This window comes from Cornus florida, unplaced genomic scaffold (assembly GCF_030987335.1).
Source record: "Cornus florida cultivar Cherokee Brave unplaced genomic scaffold, ASM3098733v1 CherokeeBrave_3.0.0_Hap2_Chr11, whole genome shotgun sequence".
Taxonomy (NCBI): domain Eukaryota; kingdom Viridiplantae; phylum Streptophyta; class Magnoliopsida; order Cornales; family Cornaceae; genus Cornus; species Cornus florida.
The window spans coordinates 120761615-120784456 of record NW_026775581.1 but is presented as its reverse complement, the minus strand read 5'-3'; the positions used below and the strand labels follow the sequence as shown (position 1 = coordinate 120784456).

General features: G+C 35.2%; 3 protein-coding genes across 6 annotated transcripts; 1 reads left to right on the top strand and 2 right to left on the bottom strand.

Moving 5' to 3' along the window:
• Window positions 1-3089: 3089 nt before the first annotated feature.
• Window positions 3090-21819, top strand: LOC132286872 (probable LRR receptor-like serine/threonine-protein kinase At5g10290). Of its 4 annotated transcripts, none has more exons than XM_059789288.1 (14): window positions 3090-3273; window positions 3429-3484; window positions 11783-11892; window positions 13879-14011; window positions 14144-14215; window positions 15273-15416; window positions 15518-15589; window positions 15708-15773; window positions 15908-15972; window positions 16088-16231; window positions 17048-17389; window positions 19272-19666; window positions 20397-20712; window positions 21318-21819. In XM_059789288.1, exons 3-13 carry the CDS (start codon window positions 11817-11819, stop codon window positions 20709-20711), a joined length of 1824 nt encoding a protein of 607 aa, XP_059645271.1. In that variant the 5' UTR covers window positions 3090-3273; window positions 3429-3484; window positions 11783-11816; the 3' UTR covers window position 20712; window positions 21318-21819. The 4 variants fall into 4 exon arrangements, with proteins under 4 accessions (XP_059645271.1, XP_059645269.1, XP_059645272.1 ...); XM_059789286.1 differs by having other exon boundaries at window positions 21314-21819; XM_059789287.1 differs by lacking the exon at window positions 21318-21819 and having other exon boundaries at window positions 3091-3273; window positions 3433-3484; window positions 20397-21179.
• On the bottom strand, window positions 5801-6964 carry LOC132282005 (uncharacterized). The gene is made up of 3 exons (XM_059783648.1): window positions 6856-6964; window positions 6689-6745; window positions 5801-6306 (listed from the first exon to the last, which is right to left on the bottom strand). Exons 1-3 carry the CDS (start codon window positions 6962-6964, stop codon window positions 5801-5803), a joined length of 672 nt encoding a protein of 223 aa, XP_059639631.1.
• On the bottom strand, window positions 7022-8158 carry LOC132282004 (uncharacterized). Its single transcript, XM_059783647.1, has 2 exons — window positions 7968-8158; window positions 7022-7850 (listed from the first exon to the last, which is right to left on the bottom strand). Exons 1-2 carry the CDS (start codon window positions 8156-8158, stop codon window positions 7022-7024), a joined length of 1020 nt encoding a protein of 339 aa, XP_059639630.1.
• Window positions 21820-22842: the final 1023 nt, after the last annotated feature.

Below are 22842 nucleotides of genomic sequence, written 5' to 3'. Positions count from 1 at the left end.
AAGGTTGCGTCCCTGTCGATATATTGGTGGATGCGGTTCTGGTGGTGGCGGCACCGGTGTTTGCGGCAAATTCCATTCCATTCCATTGAAACCTTTTTAATTGAAAACAACTTAAACCTCACAATATTGATAATTTTTTTTTTTTTGGTTGTTGTTTGGATGTAAATTTTATTTATTTATTTATTATTATTATTTTTTTGGTGTTTGGTTGATGCAAAACCTTTTTATTTATCAAAACCGTAACCAAAAAAAATTAATTACTTGTGAGTACAACTGATTCGACTCTCTTTATTCATGCAGTATAAATCTTTCTACAGATCACAACATAATTTATATCTATTCGCACTGTACAACTCTCTCTCTTCATACTATACGACTCTCTCTTTACTGTCACTATTGACTTTCATGATTGTAAAAATATATTTGGCTGTGGAAGATATTTGAAATGGTAACAAAAGAAATTGTATTTATGTGATGTAACGGAGAACTTCAAGAAATACGAGTTGAAGAAAAATATTAAAATATTATTTATTCATGCAACACCTTCTTCTATCAACAATTATTAAGAATTATAATACTCATTAAGCATGGGCAGACATATGCATAATTATTCCTAAAAATAATAATAATAATAATAATAATAATAATGGTTGTAAATAATGGAGTTTTGTTCATGGTTTATCAGCTATTTTCCATTACTCATTAGGCATGGGTCTGCAAGGCATACGCTTAATCATTCATAAAAAAATAAAATAAAAATAAAAAATACAGTTTTCATTTATTTAGGCCTCTTTGCGTCTTCTTCATTACTGTTGTGTTTTATTATGAATGGTCGTCACTGATGATGTGTGTCTCGCATGATGGTATAGAAGGCATGCGATAGAAAATTAAACAATCATTCAACACATTGGAAATATAATTAATATAATATTGATGTAAACAAAGATACAGTTAAACCCGTATACATATCCTATAAAATATATATAAACAGAATTTTTTAGTGATGTCAAACATATAAAAACGGACGGCGAAATGCTCCGGAGGCATAATTGTGATGGATGGAGTTTGGAGGCAAGTTTGAAATGGCCGGTGTTCGACTCTTTCTAAGCCATTTATTCCTTTTGATTGACTGCTGCGCGTGTTGAGGGACCGGTACACGTGGCACAGATTTGTAATTTGAGGTGAATCCCTAAGAGGTCATGTCTAGGGGAATTTCTGTTTCAAAAAAAAAAATAAATAAATGACTGAGGGCGAAATATGCCAAAAATAAGGCGCTTAAAGTTTTCAAACATATTCTGCAATATATTTATATTTAAAATTTTATAATTAAAAATTGTTTCTTTATTTATTTTGTTCTCCTCTTAATTATCCAGACAAGTGGCCCTGGAGAGACAAAAGACGTTGGTGTCTCAATAGTCAACAGTGTGATAAGATGTGTGGAAAAAAATTTAAATACAGATAAGAAGCCCACTACCCTTCAACCTGTCAAGTGTCAACCTGTACTTCCCTTTAATTAATAGTATAAAAATTGACGGCGAAAAATGCCAAAATGCTGTGCTGCTATATTTGATTTTAAATTAGAGAAGAAATATGATACAGTGCACCACACTATAACACGCATGAGCTTACGTCACACTTTATTTTTAATTTTATTTGATTAAATGACTAAACTGAAGTTTTATACTATCTCATATAATTTTTGTTTTTCATTTTATTTGATTTAATTTGACTAAACTGAAGTTTTATACAGACTAATATAATTCTATATATTTTAATTTATTTTCTTTTATAACAAGATCATTTTAATACAAATAATGTGATAATATGATTTGTTTAAGATAATTGTAATTATCAGCCTACATCTAGCCCAATGGTATAATGTCCCAATGTATAAAAAAAACTATAATGCATAAAATATTTTTGTAATTTAAATATTATTAATATTATAAATAATAAATATAATTTAAACACATTTTCTCGTGGTAATGAAATTATATTTTTATTATTTTAAAAATTATATAATAATCATTAGTATATAGTTAGTAAAATACGGTACAAAAAAAATACGATTACGGAAATGTACGAGTATAATTCGATATTTTTTTAAAAATATGTTTAAAAAATTCGGCAAAAAAATACGACAACGTAAAAATACAAATATGAATACATATATGTATGATCCGTTATATACACTAAAAATGCAGGATCAAAAATTCGACTATATATATCTTATTATATTCTTATATATATGATATATTTGTAAGGATAATAAAAAATATGTAACAAATAATAAAATAAATATATTACAATTGATACTATCACAATAATTATATAAAAAAAAATCATAACTATATAATGTGATACTTTACTAAAACATCTGGGGAGTGTGGTGATTTACAAATTTCTAAAATAATAATAATAAAGATATTAATAAAATTTCGAATATCTCACAAACAAAACAAAAAATCTATAAATATCTACAAACATCAATAAAAACTTGTGATTCATATATATCTTTCAGTACTTTGATTAAAGATCATAATTGGAGTGACAACAATAAGAGATTGTATAACAAATAACATTATTTTAATGACTTAAAAGATAATAACTATACTAAGTAAAAGAGGGTAGAAAATACAATACAAACCTGTATTTCATGCACGAAAAGAAAAAGAAAAAAATAATTAGGTTACAAATTAAACGGAGCAATAAAACGAATACGGAGTGATGGAAAAAAATGCGTATTTTATCGTATCTTTCAACTCTTATGGACAAACGAAATTATTTTTTCAAAATTCGTACGTACGCGTTTAATTTGCATATCATACACAAATTAACTAACTACTAAATTATTATATAAATATTAAAAATATTACATAGTAAAAGGAGTATATATATATATATATATTTATTACAGTTCCAGATGACTTAGGTCTTCATTCTTGAAATTATATATAGTGGGACTACAGGGATCTTCGCGCTTGACCAGTCTGTCTTACCGCTGTAAAGAACATGTGTTTCACTTCCAAAATGTCTCGAACGCCGCGAGAGAAAGGCGAGTGCTTGAACTGTCTCGACCCATTTCTGGGTCCACGACCGCGACTGGGACTAGAGAGAGAGAGAGTGTATAGAGAGAGAGAGACATGTAATAATTGCAGAGCTTCTTATATTTCCCAAATTTACAGATAATACATCCAAGAAGCTTCTTTTAGATTCGATGCAAATACACTCACTTCTCATCTAACAAAGCCCTAATTTTGTTTCTTCTAAAAGGTACTATTTCTTCTTCTTCTTCTTCTTCTTCTTCTTCTGTGTTATATGTGTACATATATGTTGTCATTAGTTTTTGACAGTAGTATAGCTCTTCATGAGTCATATATATGGTCTTTATGGCTGTTAAAGATTCTTTGATTTTTTTTTTCGATCAGATAGATTTGAGCTGGGTAGCTTTTACGATTCGCTATCAGTTTGCTTTGATGAGGAGGTACTGGAATTACATTTTTTGGTTTGTTGAATTTGATTGGGGCTTGGGTCATTAATATCTCTCAGTTATATTCCTGTTGTATAGATAAAATTTTAATGGGCAAATAGTTGGAGAAATAAACCAATTCTCTTGAATTAATTGGGTCAACAGGGGAAGAATTAAGTATGTTGACTACATTTACCTGTATATATCACACAGGCAAAAATATGCAGGCATATACAGACATATACAGATTCGTTTATTTATATATATTGTGGCGTGGGAGCTTATAAAAAATATATGTTGGAGTACATATCCGTGTGCGTATATATTGTAGGGTGGTTAATCAGTCATAAGGGTATTTACACATATGAGGAGAATAAAATGAAAATTAGCGTTTTAGGTTAATAAGTTTAATCATTTTATATAAATCTTGAGAGGAAATTCAATTGATTATTCAACCGGGAATACCTTAGAGAGGAAGCAGAAGGGATTGAATTTAATATAGGAACGCTAAATGAAGTCACCAAAGGAAGTAATAACACACTTCAAAAGATTGGAGGAAAAAAAAAAAAAAAATTCAGTGGGTGCTGATAATATACCTATAGAGGCTTGGAGAAAGTTAGGAAAGTAAGTAATTGAGTGGCTAACACTGTAACACATTTGTTTAACAACATTCTAAAAGATGGCATGATGGCAAATAAGTGGAGGTAAAGCCAATAGTACCATTTACAAAAATAAATGGTATATATAAAATTGTAGCAACTACAGAAGAATTATTTTAATGAGTCATACCATGAAACTATGAGAAAGGTATTAGAGCAAATATTAAGGAAGGAATCTACTGTATCCATTAACCAATTTGGATTTATGCCATGGAGATCAATATTATATACTTATAAAGCAATTAGTTGAAGACTATAGGAGTAAGCAAAGAGATCTACGTATGGTTTTTAGATTTAGAAAAAGATATGATAGAGTCCCAAGACATATAATTTGGTGGATTTTATAAAAAAAAACTAACTCCTATGCAAATAATAAGGTTCTCTAGGATATGTATATAAACACAGAAACTAGAGTTTGTTCTATATGTGGTGAGACTAGTGAGTTCTCTATAAAAGTAGGATTACGCCAAAGGATTAGTGCTAAGTCCATATTTATTTGCTATAATTTTAGATGAAATATTAAAAGAATTTCAAAGAGACATTCTGTGGTGTATGTTGTTTGCCAATGATATAGTGTTAATGGATCCACTTTTTTTTTTTGATAAGTAAAAAATTCAATAAAAGTTCAAAAGGGGAACGCGTCCCTCAAAAACAACAAAAGGCCAAATAGGGCCTCTAAACCTTCAACAAATCCAAAAACTCTACAAGCTCATCCAAGGATTTATAATTTCTTCCTAGAACCCAACAAAAAAGGGTGCTAAGGATGGAGAATTTCAACGACCCAACATGATTTTTCTTTCCTTCAAGTGATCTCCTATTTCTTTCAAGCCATAGACACCACCAGATACACAAAGGAGTAACCCTCCAAGAGTCACGAGCTTGGCCCCCCACTATGCATCCTCTCGAGGCTTCAATCAAGCCTCTGGTAGACCGTGACATAACCTAATGAATCCCAAACAAACCTAAAAACAAAAGCCACCAATCTCAGGCCACTAAACAATGTAAAAGAAGACAATCAACCGTTTCTTTGCCATTTTTGCACATAAAACACCATTTCACCACGATTTGTCTTCTTATCTAAAGGTTGTCCTGGGATCCATGCAAAAAATGCTACTTTGAGAGGTGCTTTTGTTTGCCAAATGGCCCTCCATGGAAAAGATAGCCTAGAGCATCTGCAAAACAATGATAAAATGACCAAACATCAAAACGCTCAAGTGAAGATGGAGCCCAAACGCATATGTCGAAAGTTTCCTCAACCATCTCTTGGCGATATAACATATCCCAAAAGTTCATAGCATCCTCCATCTCCCAATCCTGAAACAATCTCAATAAACGTACATCCCAGACCATTCTTCCACTATTAAGGCGATAGCATTCGACCACCATGGCATGCCTATCAGAAGCAATCCTCAAGAGTTAAGGGAAAATGCTAGCAAGGGAACGCTCCCCGCACCATATGTCATCCCAAAAATGTATCCTACTGCCATCTCTGACACGAAATCTGATGTGCTTAGAGAATTCGTCCCACCCCTTCTGAATGTGTTTCCAATCCCCAACCCCATATGGCAACCTAACATCGGGGGTGTGCCACCCTCCTCTCGCCTGCCCATGTTTGCTCACAATCACCCTCCTCTAGTGTCTGTTCCTCTTTATCCCAAATCTCCAAAGCCATTTACCTACCTTGCTGAATTGGAGTGCAAACCCTTTCCCACTGTACTAGATGATACTTGAACTCCTCCCCTTTACCACCCCACAGAAAATTCCTCTGCAACCTCATGATCCTTTCAGCCACTGAAGAGGGAATCTGGAAGACTGAAAGAAAGTACGTAGGAAGACTCGACATAGTACTCTTCAAAAGAGTAAGCCTCCCCCCTTTGGAGAGGTACTGTTTCTTCCACCCGGCAAGCCGTTTCTCAAACCTCTCCACCACTGGATCCCAACTACCCAAACTCTTGGATGGAGCTCCAAGAGGTAGACCCAAATTAGGAATGGATAATGAACCAGTGTTGCACCCTAAAACAAGAGCCAAAGTAGAGATATTTGGAACCTCTCCTACCGACACTAAGACACTTTTGCCCACATTAACTTTCAACCCAAAAATGACTTGAAACCAAATCAGAACACATCTCAAATATCTCATCTGAGACACATCCGCATCACAAAAAACCAAGGTGTCATCTGCAAACATCAAATAGGAGATCTGTAGCTGACTAGCAACATCCCTACCAACCCTAAAACCTCTAAACAAACCCAATCAACTGCCCTTGACATCATTCTGCTGAAAGCCTCCATCACAATCAGGAAAAGAAAAGGAGATAGTGGATTCCCTTATCGTAACCCTCTTGAGCTACCAAAAAAGCCTATCGGTGCTCCATTTATAAGGATTGAGAATCGAGTACTAGAGATACAAAATTCATTCCATTTCCTCCATCTTTCACCAAACCCCCTCTCCAAGAGGTAGATAACAAAGCTCCAGCCAACATGATCATAAGCTTCTTGATATTCAATTTGCATAGAACACCCAAAATCCCACAAATGAGCCTGGAATCTACACACTTACCAGCAATAAGGACAAAATCGAGTATTTGACGGCCTCCAACAAAAGCATTTTGAGAATCTGAGATGACATTATCCAAGGCACCCCTCAATCTCGATGCTAGGACCTTAGCAATCAATTTATAAATGCTCCCCACCAAGCTGATAGGTCTAAAGTCCTTGACGTCAGACACTCCCCCTTCTTTGGAATAAGAGCAATAAAGGTTGCATTCAAACTTTTCTCAAAGTGTCCCTGTGAGTGAAAAGCAGAGAAAGTGCCTATGACATCCCCCTTCACCATGCCCAGTTTTCAAGAAGAAATCTCATCGAGAAACCATCTGGACCTGGGGCTTTATACCTATTGCAACTCTTCAACCCTCAGCACTTCCTCCTCAGAAAAATGCCTTTCTAGATTGACACCATCAAAGTCAGAGATGGAATAATGCAAACCACCAAGCAAAGGTTGCCATGTCTTTGTCTTCGTGAATAAGTTCTGAAAGAAAGAGGTAACCCCTTTACAAATATCGTCCTCCTTGGAGAGAAGCTCCCCATCCACCGTGATTCTTTCGATATGATTACCCCTCCTGTGAGCATTTGCCAACCGATGAAAAAATTTCGTGTTTCTGTCTCCCTCCCTAAGCCATAAAGCCTTGGATTTCTGTCTCCACGAAATTTCCTCTAATAAAGCAATCTCAGCAATTTCCACTTGACACTCCACCCTTCTCTGTACCAAACCCTCATTAATGCTACCCTCCCCTTCCTTTCTATTAATATTAGCAATCTCATCAAAAGCACGATTCTTCCTCCATTCCAAATTCTCAAAATCATCCCTGCTCCATTTTTTGAGGTCCTCTTTTAGTCGTCGTAATTTACTTGCAAGGGAAAAAGTGGGGCTACCAGAAACCACATAACTCTCCCACAAAGATCGAACTCTCTCCATAAAACCCTCCGTACGAAGCCACATGTTTTCAAATCTGAAGGGTGAGCTCCTCTTTCGCATTCCACCGCAGTCGAGATCTAAAGGAATATGATCCGAAGTTGTGCGAGCCAACGCCGCCTTAATAATATTCAGAAACTTCATCTCCCAATCCCCTGTCAAAAGGAATCTATCCAAACGAGATAGTGTAGGACACTCTCTGCCACTAGACCATGTGAACGTAGCTCCCTCCAAAGGAAGGTCAATCAGACTGTGGTCATCAATGAAAAGCTGTGGTCCACCTTCCCCCAATTAATCTTTCTGAAGGAGAACAAATGATCTTGAAGTCATCTCCAATGCACCAGGGATGAAACCATCTATGCCTCACCAAATCAAATCCTCCCACGTCAGGGGACGACCATCATCATCATTATGACCGTAGACTCCCGAAAATGTCCAGAGGAAACCATCTTCCTCCAGAGAAAAAACACATGACACCGAGAACCTATCAACCCAAAAATCCAGCTTAGAAACCCATCTTTTGTCCCACATCACAAGGATGCCACCCGAAGAGCCCATAGCTTCCAGCGCGACCCAATCCACAAATCTTCCGCCCTAGATACTCCTAATAATCTCGTCCAAAACTGAAGCAAATTTTGATTCTTGCAGACACACCACATGTGGATCCCACTTCCGAATTGCCAACTTCACCACCCTCCTTTTATCTGGGTCATTGAGACCTTGGACATTCCACGAAATAATGCGTAGCTTCACTGGCCAAACAATAGAAGTCTCCTTCCCTCTCCTCCTCCCTCTTCCCCTCTCCCTCCACTTCTAAAGAGAACTTTGCAAAAAATTTGAAATGTGGAGAAATGCTTAGAATCAAAGGGATTGAAAATTAGTAGAATTGAAACAGAGTATATAAAATGTAAATTTAATAAAGATTCAGATCTTGATAATATATTAATCTCACTTAAAAAACAAAAAATTATTCGAAATAACCACTTTGATATTTAAATCGATAATACAAAAGGATGGAGAGATAGATATTGATATAATTAGTAGAATTGGATCATGGTGGGCAAAATGGAGACAGGCTAGTGGCATTTTATGCGAGAAAATCCTTGTACTTCTCAAAAAAAAAAAAATGTTAAAAGGAAATTTTTATGGAACCGTTATTAGGCCAACTATTCTATATATATATATATATATATATATATATATATTTTGTGATAAGTATTCTATATCAAAAGCGCTCAAAAGGGGAGCGCATCCCAAGAGAACAAACACAGGCCAAAAACAGCCTCTACGCTTTCAAAGAGGCAAAAAAATCAACAATTTCCTCTAAAGATAGGCCAACTATTCTATTTGGAGTAGAGTAACGGCTTTAAAAAAGAAACAAGAATAATGCGTTCTTGTAGTCGAAATGAGAGTGTTAAGATGGATGGTTGAAGTGACTAGAAGAAATAGGATTACAAATGAAAGTGAGAGAGAAAAACTAGGAGTGCGTACCATTAAGAGAGAGTAGAGTCATATGGTATGGCCACATAAAAACGAAGACGTATGGATGCGCTAGTAAGAATAATTTTTTTTTTTTTTTTAATAGAAGTTAAGAGATAGAGAAGGCAACCAAAATTAACGTTAGATGTATAAACGATGTGAAAGTAAAAATGAAAAAGAGAATTCATGTGACCGACTTCATTCATATGGGTTTTAAGGCAAGGATGATGATATGTTTTTTAATAAGTAAGGATGATGATACGATGAATCAATAGTTTTCAGTGTTTCTATGTTTCATATACTTTGGAGTTGTTGAAGTTGTTGGACTCTTCAGCCCTTTATTCTCGACCCATTATTAATTTGACTTATTACACTTTTTGATCAAACAAGCTCGAAAACTTCTAGCACACCCAATCATACAAAAATATATAATTGCTAACGTTAGATGATTATTACAGTAATTATTATATGCCATTATGTAAGTGTTTGAAATTATGTCTCACTTTGCTAATTTTATTGGGCTTCTGTTTTATAATCTTATTTTGCTAGGAATGTTCTTTGGTTAGCTTTGGTGAAAAGGAACTGTGTTCCTTGTGTAATAAGTAACAATGATTAGAACTTTATAAATGGATGCATAAACTATAATTTGAGACTTATACGAAAATAAGAGAGATGGGTCAATGAGGGCTTCCTTGTCTTTACTTTAAACACATTGTAGACACGTATAGATGGTCAATAAATTTGGAAGACCACTGACCAGGTAAGTGTGATGTTTATGTGGATATTGGACAATTGAAGGGCTTTTGAATTGACCATGAGATATACTAAGTGGCAATTTGGGTACTAGGGTGTTGGGTATTCTCAACAACTATCTCTTCTCATTTGTGGATGTCGGATAAGTTGTGTTGAAGTACGTTAAATCTGTGGCTTTTGTATGATCACTTATTATCATGGTTAGATCTCTATGCAATTGTACTTTCACTAGTCCAACAATTTGTATTAGAGTTGAAAGCTTTGTTATGGATAGTTCGTTTTTATCTAAAGGATATCAAAATAATACAAGAACTCTCACTAGTTGATGCAATGGGATTTTAGTTAGAAGCAGAATCAATCGATCGACTTGCACTTGATCATGACTGTCAATGGATCATATTGTAGCAAATTGTACGATGGCCGTGGAAGAGGTGATGATTGGCTTGATGGAATTGCTGGGAATTATATCTTAAATTCTTTATTCTGTTGGGCTTCTATTCTAGAGTCATTGTTGTTTGAAACGTTTTAGGAAATTGGATAAAAATGGATTGTAGTCCTTCTTCAGCAAGGAATTTGGGTTAAGACTCTATAAATGGATACCTAGGTTATTGGTTGAGATTTTATAAGAATGAAAGAGATGGATCTATCATAGCCGCCCTCTTCACCTCACACAACCCGTAGATGGGGATATGGTTGATAGAGATAAAATAACACTGACGACAAGAAGTGAACTGTGATGCTTGAGTGCTTGTGGACCTGTAGATTGATAAGGGCTTGGGCATTGGCTGCAGGATGTATTGATCGGTAATCGGGTGCTTGGGTGTAGGGTATACTTTTCCTTCGGAATTCTTTACAAATTTATAGTGGTCTATCCCTTCTCGTCCATACATTTTGGGCAGTTGTGCTGATCCGTGTTAAATCTTGGATCTTTATGCAAATACGTTACCGCTGGCCCGACAGTTAGATGACAAAAACAATTACTATGAAATCATCTCCCGTGGTGCAGCATAACAAAAATAAGAAATGATCATTATGGAGACTATGTTTGCGAAGATGAAGGGTAACAGAATTATTATAGGATTTATCATTTATTTATTTTACCATTGCCTATCGAAAATTAAGAGCTTGCTGTTGCTTGACCTTCCTTAAAATGAAGCAGCATTTTTTAAAGTAAAATTCACTACGAAATATATATATATATATTTTTAAAAGGGAAGCATTGTAACCCCTAAAAGTTACCCCTTTACAGAATATAGCCGCTTCTTGAACTCCCTAAAATATGGTGGTTGGGAGTTGGACTGTGGAGTTACAACCCGGATACCTGGATGGGGGATTTTATGACCTTTCAATTCATTCAAGCCACATTTTTGCTTTCTAATTTTGAGTTTCAGCAAATCAAATTGGAAGGACACCTAACTTTGTAGGAGTAAAAATGTAATTTGGAAATAGTGATCAGAGGAAGAGTGTAAAACCAACAAAAGTGCTTTAAGAGCATGAAATACATGGCTTTATGAAAAAATGGCTCTTTCGATGAGTCGGCCAAGTGTGTGCAGCATTGAGTATCAAAATATAGGACTACTTGCTCTTATACCTTGTTACTGTTACAAAAGTTTAAGCTGTTAGAGAGGTATACCTTAAATATATATATCGTCAACACTTTTAATTGATTTTCTATATAATTTAATTCATCTTCCATACTCTTAATTTCCTTCTTTGATGTACTTCTTTCTTTATTGTGCTCCATATTTTCACAATGACATTTGTTGATTTTCCCATCTTGATGCATTTGGAAATTATTTTGTATGAGTTAGTAAAGAAAATCATTTAAGTGTGTAAGCTTTAGGTCTAGTTTTTTATAAAAACGATTTTAATGTGTTGCTGGAATGATTTTGCAGGGATGACACTCATTCATGCATTCAAAAGTTCTAAATTATGTTACTTTAATCGCAGGAATAACATTTTATGTTGAACCAAATAACTGGGAATGATGAAGATGGAATTGGTTTATGCAATTCTAATATTGGCATATTTGCATTCTTTTGTATTGCCGGATGAGCAAGGTATGTTGTTTATCCTACATTTATTTCATTTTGATAGCATATGTTTTATGCCCAGTATTGCTACCTTCCCCATTTCTTAGAGTTAGTTTCACTTGTCACTAAAAGAAGGCAAAAGGTTAGATGGGTTATTGTCTTTTGGTATTTTGGCATCATTTTAAGAGATCGTAATGTCTTGTTGAACCACAACCTTATAATTTGTTTACTCTTTCTCCCTCCCCATTACCCAAACAAAAGCATTTGAATTGAATTCTCTCTCTCTCTCTCTCTCTCTCTCGGCAAGTAGGTCAAGTAGAATGGGCATGGACGTAAACATGACATGTCATTACACAAATACATTAACATTGATAATATGAAAATCAGGGTACGGAAAAGACAAGAGATGACAATATCTAGATAAATGGTTTTTTTTTTTTTTTTTTTTTTTTTTTTTTGGTGTTTAGATGTATTATATATGGCTGGGGCAGTCACTTGATGTAATGTTAAAAGTTGGGCTGACAAGTGTGAAGACACAAGTTTAACTTTCAGAATCGTCACTTAGTGCAAAGTAATAACATGGTTTGGTCTTTAATTAGTTTTTCCCTCCCAGTACCCCACGTAGGCAGGACCATCTTAAGGTGATAGCCTATTACAAGTATTCTATAAGACAACTATGTAGCCTTGATTAATTTTTAAATTTCTATACTAATAATTTCATGAGCATTGCTATATTACTGACTCTGCAAAAATATACTTTTCCTAATTTCATAATGGGGAATACATAAATTGGAAGTATCCTGTTTATAATTATATAATTTATCTTCCTAGAAGTATCCTGATTATAATTATATAATTTATCTTCCTTATTAATTAATTAATTTTATATTTTATATATTTTTTCTCTATATTAAAGAGTGCCCATTGCACACATGATTTGTGGTAGCCCTGTGTTCAATATCGAATTTTCTTTTTTTTCCTTTTCTTCTTTTAGGGCGTTGCTGTGTTGCACACTTTTGGATGTGTTCATCCTGTTTCTAAGTGTTGGGTATTGCTTGTATTATGTTTCAGCCAAGTGTCAGAAGTTTCAGTCAACTGTTCAAGTGTATGATATTTCAAAGTATATATTTTTAATATCGACTCATCCAGAATTTTTTTTTTTAGATAAGTGGACTCATCCAGAAATTTTGGATATGTGTTTATGGGTCTACGGTAAGTTTTGCCACTTCACATGGACTTGGTCAGGCACCGACATAGCTACCCTGCAAAAATATTTTTGATACTTAAGGAGTGATAGTGTAATGGGAAGTATTCTATTGGAATGTAAGTCCAAATCTCATACTATAAAGTTCTAGACTTATATGAAATCCTCTTCTGGTGGAGTGGTTAATGTCAGATTGACATCAAATTTTATGTTCCTTTTGTAACTAGTATGTAATAGAAAAATAACTTCTATTAAACTGGAACCAGAATTAAAATTATAAGCGGTATCGTATCATTGTGTTACAATCTATAAATGTGGTATAGAGGTAGGCTTATGTATGGTCGAATGCACAAGTTCTTCATTTACTTACAAAAATTGTTCTGTTGAAGTTACTTATCTAAAAAAAAAAAAAAACAAAACAAAAATATGTTCTGTTGAAGTTAAATATGTTGAATCATGTAACTAAATGCATCCTGTTTAAGTAGTCTTTTGTGCTATGCTCAATTTTTTCCTAAAATAGAATCCAAGGAGAAGAAATGGATGATTTTGTTTTTAGGATCGCTATTTATTGTTCAAAAAACTTGGATTCCATCTTTCCAAATGTGTTCCAAACAGAGATCTTTAAGGCATTAAAATTTTCTGATAACATGGCAGAGCATCATGAGTTTAGGAATATTAGGGATTTCTTCAGTATTGCTATTTAACCTCTTATATTTGCTTATACCCGTTTTTCTAAAGTTTTTGTCATGCTGATTAGTTTGGAAAGGCAGATTTGTCTTAATGGTGGATAATCTTGAGGCCTGTTTCAGGAGACGCACTCTATGCATTGAGGATTTCACTGAATGCTTCATCTGATCAGCTCTCCGATTGGAACACATATCAAGTTAACCCCTGCACTTGGTCCAAAGTTGCATGTGACCCGAGTAATAAAGTCACTTCCGTGTAAGTAATTTGGTGATGTAATCTTTCCTTTCCTTCTGACCTCGATATCATGCTAACATACTGATGCCCATGTCATCGAAGCAAGTTTTTCCCTAAATGTTGTGTATGATTATATGTATTATTTGTTTGCAGATCATTGACATCCATGGGACTTTCTGGATTCTTGTCCCCTAAAATAGGAGTTCTGAAGACTCTGTTGACACTGTACGTGTAGGGAAATTGGAGCAGTCGGTAGAATTGTTGAATTGCATTAGTCTAATTTCTGGGTACATTTAGTTTGCCTGTGCATGTTGCCTCAACTTTTTGCAATGGACTATTGTTACTGGGATTGCCATAGATTTCATATCTGTGTTCAATATTATAAATTGGTATGACTCTATGAGATAATGCCAGAGGACCTGTCTCTAGTGACATTTAGTCTTCTAGTTGAGTTGCCTCAGCACACTTGCTTATAAGTTTCTCCACTGTTATCTCATTCACAGACTGGTTCTCTAGATGTATATCACTCTCATCTTCCCTCGAAGGGCAAGAGGTAGTAAAATCTCAGAATTTACGATCAAATCGTTTAATATTTCCTTTTTAGACTTATGGCTGTCTCGCTTGAACTTTCCTTGTTAGGTCTCCTTGCTTCTTTTGATGATTGACATTTGACACTAAGGTGCTGTTTGATAAAATTAAGTACGGAAAGTTTTAAGAGCTGAATTTTTAAGTGCTGAAGTTTGTAAGTGGTAATTAAAACATATATATTTTTTTAATATCTTTTTTAATTTTCAGCGTTCGGCGTTCAACATTCAGTGATAAGTGACGTGTGTGTCACTTAAAATATTGCCCCATTTTAAGTGACACTTACTGTTTTCAGTGATACTTAAATTACGTTATCAAATGCGCTTAATTGAATAAGTGCTTAATCCGTTCAGCATTAAGCGCTGAATTGAATTATCAAACAGCACCTAAGCCTTGTTATAGTATCTCCTGTGCTTCTCATCATTATCTCTGTTTTGCTATGAAATTAAACTCTCCATGTGTGCATAAAAGAGATATGCCTTGCAGCAGAACAGTTTCATATTTGCTAGATTAGTACTGACTACTGACTATTACATGAACATTTATACTTTGGGTTCAAAGAACTTTTAGTTCTGCATTTCTGGATGAATTTCTTTATCTAGTGACAGATATGCAAATGAACTTGCAACTCTTATGTCATCCAATTCCAATGTATAATTTTGATAGTTGATACATACCAGATGGATTTGTCATGCAGTTCATTGCAGGGAAATGCAATAACTGGCCGGATACCAAAAGAATTTGGAGATTTGACAAGCCTGACAACGTTGGATTTGGAAAATAATCGTTTAACTGGTGAAATTCCATCTTCCCTGGGCAATCTCAAGAAGCTTCAGTTCTTGTATGTAATGCCGTCTGCATTGTATTAGCATTTCTATAGCATTTAGTATGCCTTTGCTTATTTTTCTTATATTCCATGTGATTTACTTGATTTTCAAGCAGGTATTTAAATCAAAACAATCTCACAGGGACCATCCCTGAGTCACTCTCAAATCTTACAAACTTGATTAGTATGTAAGTGATTAGATCTCTTGCGATGCACATATGGTATGGCAATATAAGATTTGCCTCTTGATTGAATAGGTATACCTTTTGTCAGCTTCTGATGGCATATTTGGAATTTCTTTTGCAGTCAGCTTTCTTCAAATAGTCTCACCGGTCAAATACCCGAGCGTTTATTTCAAGTTTCAAAATACAAGTATGAACAAAGTTTTCTTAATGATATCGATTCCTAGTTCAGGCAGTAATCAACGTTGTTCACTTCTCTCTCTCTCTCTCTCAACATACAAACACCAGCTTTGAATTTAATTTGACTTCAGCTGCTTATTGCAGTTTTTCAGGGAACAATTTGAATTGTAGCTTAAATTTCACTCACATTTGTGTATCTGATAATGGAGGTAATAGAATTAGTCATTTGACAAGACTCTGCTTTATAGTATTGGAAATTTATATAGCTGCACAATTTTCCCTTACCTGGACAAGCTTAATCTTATGCCTGTGCTATCTTGGCAGGTGCTTTGCGTAGACCAAAAACTGGAATAATAGTTGGGATTGTAGGCGGACTTCTAGGTTTTCTTGTTTTTGGTGGTGTGCTGTTGTTTTTGTGGAAGGGCAGGCATAAAGGCTACAGGCGTGAAGTTTTTGTAGATGTTGCAGGTCTGTGTTGCTTGTTAATTTATGAACCTGAATGCAGAGGCTGCTTGATATGCTGAATATTTATTGCTTACTGGAAGTTTGCTGTTTCTTGAATATGGTTGTGTGGTATTGCTGGGAATATATCTGTTCTGTGGCATTTCAGATACTTGTTGAGGATGGTGTTTTGTGCTGTATTTCATTCTTCTCCTACCTACAATTGCAGAAAAATCTTAAGATCATGCCATCTATTGGATTCCTGATCTTTTTCATATAACACTGTAAAAGAAAACGTGTTCTAAATATCAACAACTCAGCCTCAAACTCTGATCAGTTTACTGGACTGGGCTAAGTTTTGGATTGATTTGATAAGAAGGCAGGTCAAATGTGGTTACAGGACAACTTGGTTAATGTAAAACTTTGCTGACGTAAAACTTTTCAATACCAAGAAGTTTGGCTTCTCAAATACCAAACATAGGTTTTAACTCCTCTAGGTGTGAGTCTGGGACATCTCACATCTGGCTACTGTGTAAAAGAAAAAGGATAGAAACCCATTGGCAGATATTATTACCAGTAGAGAGTAACCATATAAAGAAAAAAATGTTATTCTAAACTTGAATTTGAAATTTAGTTGGTCCACTTAATAGTTGGCTTTACAGGGCTTATATTTATTTAAATTTTTTTTTTCATTCGTTTCCATGATGTCTTTGTTACTTTTCTTAATCCCTTGTTGTTGGTAAATTCTAGTTGAGGGTTTGATTTTTTTTTTTTTTTTTGACTTCAGTTACTTCGGGAATTTGCTGATATCTTTTTTTCCTTTTTCTTGTCCTCTGCGCTCAGGTGAAGTTGACCGCAGAATTCCGTTCGGACAATTGAGAAGGTTTTCATGGAGGGAATTACAGCTCGCCACAGATAACTTTAGTGAGAAAAATGTACTTGGACAGGGAGGCTTTGGAAAGGTTTATAAAGGAGTGCTTTCAGATAACACAAAAGTTGCTGTGAAACGGTTAACTGATTATGACAGTCCTGGTGGAGACGCAGCATTCCAGCGTGAAGTTGAGATGATAAGTGTAGCTGTTCACAGGAATCTATTACGGCTAATTGGGTTCTGCACAACTCCAACGGAACGCCTTTTGGTGTATCCCTTTATGCAGAACTTAAGTGTTGCATATCGTCTTCGAGGTATTAGTTCTTTAATCTGTTTATGTGAATATGAGATACTATAAGGATATTTACCCTTGTTTATGTTATCTTATTTCCTTTTTTTTTTTGGTTGTAATCTTGTTTATATGTCTGTATATGCATATATGTAGCCTTTTTATATTTATTTCTTGGGAATGGTCTACTATAAGAAATAACCGAGAATAGTATATTCCTATATAGATATGGTATAGACAGAATTAGATTATTAAGTAGTAAGAGTTCTAATTAACTACCTTGACAGTTATTAAAACTTCCTCTTCTGAGTTGTTGAATAGCAAGTTTCTTATTTTTATGTAACCATCTTATGGAAGTCCTCTTCTTTCTTTTGCTCACCATTTCATTGGGGCTACAATTGGCTAATTACTTATTATTATTTTTAAGTCTGCTAATTATGTTTTATTTTATTTTTGGATTACTCTCTATATATAATATTGATAAATATACTTCCGTTTTTTGTCTTTAATGATTCTTGATTTTTCTAATGTGGTGTATTATGATCAAGTTATTATAAACTTCTCCCACAGCGTATGCTTTAGTTTATATGAATATTTCTGATTAACCATAATTGTATTTTATGATGCCACCAGTTGTCCAACTTGAGTGGAATCTCCTGCATACAGAGCTCAGGTCCCATTTGGGACACGGTTGTGTGTGTTTTACTTATCATAATCGAATACAATGATTGAGGGTCCTTCAGTTTAAAGAACTTAAACTCTCAACCATCATTATGGGAGTTAGAGGAGATACAATTACTGCCTTTGGTGGTTTTAGAGAGGTTATTGTTGATCCTAGAGAAATCAATACACTGAACAATTTCGAAATTCTCTAGTAGCAACAATATCCTTCTTAGCAATATCATTTTCATTCAGGAATAGTTGATGATGAAAAAAATTAAATAGGAATGGCTTTATGACCCAAAGAGGCTTTTGATGAAATTATGAAAGTGGTGGCCCTGTGGAGACTTTTGGTTGCGATATCTTTCCTTTTGGGAAAAGCCCTCTTTTATGTAAAGGAACATGTTCTGCTAAGGAAGAAGGGGAAACTATAGTGTGATCAAATGGAACCATTGGATTATTCATTAGCCATTGGGTGGTGTTCGTCAATTTCTTGGGGAGGGGGACCCTGTCCATACCTAACAGACGTGGCCCCAGAGGATTCTGTGGCAGAAGCCCCTGAAGGAGGCAAATTATAGCCTGGTTGACTGTTATGTTTAACAAGACCAAAAAGACTAAGAAGATGCTCTGTGAAGAGGAGAAAGCACTTAGGTTTAGAATCTGGTTTAACCTAGTGTTGTATGCCTTTCTTCTTTTGGTTGACTGATTTGGTTCCATTATTTTTTTCTCGTAAAAATGGATGTTCATGTGTTTATGATTTTATACTTTATATTTTTGTACTCTACCTAGTTTAACAAGCTTATTGATTGATATTTCAATTTCAGTGAGTTGTGATGGCTGAAATTTTAAAAATCAGTTAAAGTTTGTTATTTAGTTTTCAAGACCTATTCACCCCCTCTAGGTCTATTTCGGGCTTTGCGCACTTGTAATGGTCCTTGTTTCTTTACGGCGCAAAAATTCCTAATTGGCTTCTTCCTCTGGTCGGAGTAAGTGCTTAATATTTTTAGTTGGCTTATACTCAGACCTTTCAAACTAATGTCCGTACTTACATATCCTAAGAAGTGAAAATGTTCACAACTGTCATACAATTGTGAGTTTTGGATTACATGCACCTTTTGAAAGATCTGTTTCTAGTGATACTAAGACACTAGTACAAATATGCTGATTTATCTTTTGTGAATTTGGTGATCTTTAATTTAGAGTGGCTTTCTGCTTATGTTTGACAAATTTTGAGCATTAAAATGCAGAGCTTAAACCTGGGGAGCCTATTTTAGACTGGCCTACAAGAAAACGAGTGGCTTTAGGCACTGCACGTGGGCTGGAGTACCTTCACGAACATTGTAATCCAAAAATTATTCATCGAGATGTTAAAGCCGCTAACATATTATTGGATGAAGATTTTGAAGCAGTTGTTGGTGACTTTGGGCTGGCAAAGTTAGTGGATGTGAGGAAGACTAATGTGACAACCCAAGTTCGTGGAACAATGGGTCACATAGCACCTGAATATTTGTCCACTGGAAAGTCTTCAGGAAGGACTGATGTTTTCGGTTATGGGATTATGCTTCTGGAGCTTGTAACTGGTCAGCGGGCTATAGACTTTTCACGCCTGGAAGAAGAAGACGATGTTCTATTGCTTGACCATGTAAGATAACCCACTTTCATGGTTTGTGCATACTTTCTCTCTCTCTCTCTCTCTCTCTCTCTATATATATATATATATATATATATATACACACACACATATATATTTGCATTTGTGTATGTGCACAAGCACATCTAATCGAAATTGCAATGTAACTGTTACTATGAGGACCTGGGAGGTTAGGTGTGAAGTGTCCAAGCCATGAGCTACACTTTATATTTACTGCTGGGTGAGGCATCAATATATTCGTGTGCTTTCTCATAAATATGTACATAAATGCATGAATTAATATCAACATTCATATTGCCACAAATAACGCAAGATGTCGGTTTAATGCTTAATGAACTTTGATTAGGGCCAGCTATTTGTCCAGATATTATGAGACCGCTTAAAATTAAATAATGTCATTTTGGTTTTCATATATTTAAGTTGCATTTGTCCCTTGAGATTTACACGCTTAAAGAAATTAAAATGATGAGATGCTCTGCATCCAGATCCATTGAATTGGGAGTTCTCCCCTCATTTTATTTATTATTTCTTATAATGAAAATATCATTCAACGTGATGAACCTGTGAATCTGATGCTTGCAAATTGAACTTGAAATATCAAGTTTTTCGGTGGTTTCTGGATGCCATAGCTATCCATTGTTTCTAGCATATCTAGCTCTGTACTGATACTAGTCTTCTCTGTCTCCACTGCTTAATAGATTTTGCTAATGTTTCCTTGAAGGTCAAGAAACTGGAAAGAGAAAAAAGATTAGATGCTATAGTGGACCGAAACCTAAATAGGAACTACAACATACAAGAAGTGGAGATGATGATTCAGGTTGCATTGCTCTGCACACAATCTTCACCGGAGGATCGTCCAGCAATGTCAGAGGTGGTCCGGATGCTGGAAGGAGAAGGGCTGGCTGAGAGGTGGGAAGAATGGCAGCACGTTGAAGTTAACCGTAGGCAGGAGACTGAGAGACTACAGAGAAGATTTGACTGGGGAGAAGATTCAATACATAATCAGGATGCGATTGAGTTGTCTGGTGGAAGATGAGGTAAAGCACAAATCAGAGCCAATCTATAATTTTGTTGTGGTAGATTAGCCTGAATGAAGCATACTTGTGTATCCATTACGCATAACAATGCATTGCTTGTATCAGCTCTTCATATTGTTTGTTTCGCTCTCAAAACTCCCTTTTTGTTACATTATTTGTGATAAATGTTATGTGCATGCACTTGGTGAATATTCATCTGGTTCCTCATTGATCTTCTGGAGAATCTGGACAGAATATAAGGAGATACTACTAGGTTACGGCGGAAATATGTATATGTGCGTGCGCGTGCATGCATCTATGATCTATTTGACTGGAACCTCGAGTTAGCTACTAATAATGCCTGAGGCAACCATTCTAAATTACGGTTTTAAGGCTTTCTTTGGTAATAACAAAGCTTCCTAAGATATTCTCAGTTGTGTTCGAATTTTAATTTTTTCTCCAAATCAAGCAATTTTTAATTCGTTTTCTATTGTTTTAACCAAATGAATTTTGTGATGTTTCTCTATTGTACTTCTTATACACGTCAGCTAATCTTACGGAGTTAGAGCTGTCATCCAAAGCATAACGTTGAGTTTTTTTTTTATTTTTCTTTGGCACAAAGACAGCATGTTATACTCCCAATGTCGTCTTTGAATGGACCTGAAGATCTTGTTGAGGTCAGAGACGCTTTTCGATTTGAGTTTTTAGGATCATCAACGGTATTTGCATTCTTTTTTCTACCTTGAACATTATGGGCGTAGGGATGCACACGGTTCGGTGCGAAATTGGAATTATTCTCAGCAGATTCTAAAAATTGGAACTGAGACCAAAATTGTTGTGACATAAATCAGAACCGAACCGAACCAACGGTTAGTGACAGATCAGGTAACCAAATCAGTAGTGAATTACAGAGTTTGTATTTTGTACACATTACACATCCTAAATGTCATTTTAATATGTACTGATAAATTTTGTACGCTCTGTAACCTCTGTTTTTTGTTTTTATTTTTGGTTGCTACCAATCTACGCCCAACCTTCTTACCACTAGAATCAATAACCAAGGTCCGTTTTAGTTTGATCGCCAAGGTCGTATGTTATGTTTGATTTAATTGTATTGCATTCTGAATCCATGCCCATTCTCATCATCTTTTATAACTTTTTTCTTAACCATCTAATTTCTAACGGCTATATCATACCAAAAAAAATAAATGAACAAAAATAAAAAATCAAATTGAGTAACAACATGGCTTGATAAATGAGTATTCTTTTACAATTTCATAATTTTGTGCTTAGAATTTAATTTAGAATACAAATATGAAACTCTAGTTAATCGAGCTTGTATTTCAAATTGAGAAGCTCTATTCCTAGAAGCAACAGCCTTAGCCCATTCGCGTATATTTGCTTGCACCAGCAGCTTGCCATCAAGTAGCAACTTATCAGCGCCATTGTTGTCAACTTCAGTGCTACCACTTTGTTGATCGGCTACAAGATATGGAGGTGGCTGTTCCAAGTCATGACGGCGCATCTGCCACGCTTCAAGGTGGATGCCACTTTCCATCAAATTGGCACCTGCCATTGCTAGAGCTTCAATAGACATAGGTAGCTTAATTATCTAACAAATGTACTTAGGACTGATCGTAATTTTATGTAAAAATATATCAAAATTGATCCAATTAAGGACCACATAGAAGAGGCATTTATATATGCATGCTTCCACTCCTATTCTCAGTTGATTTTTTAGCTAGGTTCACGGGTGTTGCATGAAAAATTACAATTATAATGTTATACCCCGTGATCTCATATGTACTCTCTCTCTCTCTCTCTCTCTCTCTCTCTCTCTCTCTCTCTCTCTCTCTCTCGAGTCTGATAAATTTATTTGAAGGACTTTTACTCAGAAAGGCATAGGACTAGTACTCTTCATCAAAGGCCAAACTTTAGTCTGGTACACCTACAGTAAGTTCTAACAGTCAATGTCAATTTTTTACACAGGTCACGAGTGTAATGTGCATTTCATGTACAATACACTAAAAAACATATCATCACTATATATGCATACGGAACACGTTATCAGAATTGAATTGGCAGCTGCAGGTGGTGGGAAAAGAACTTTATCATGCTGGTGCATGTCATGGAGGATATCACAAAATTCGT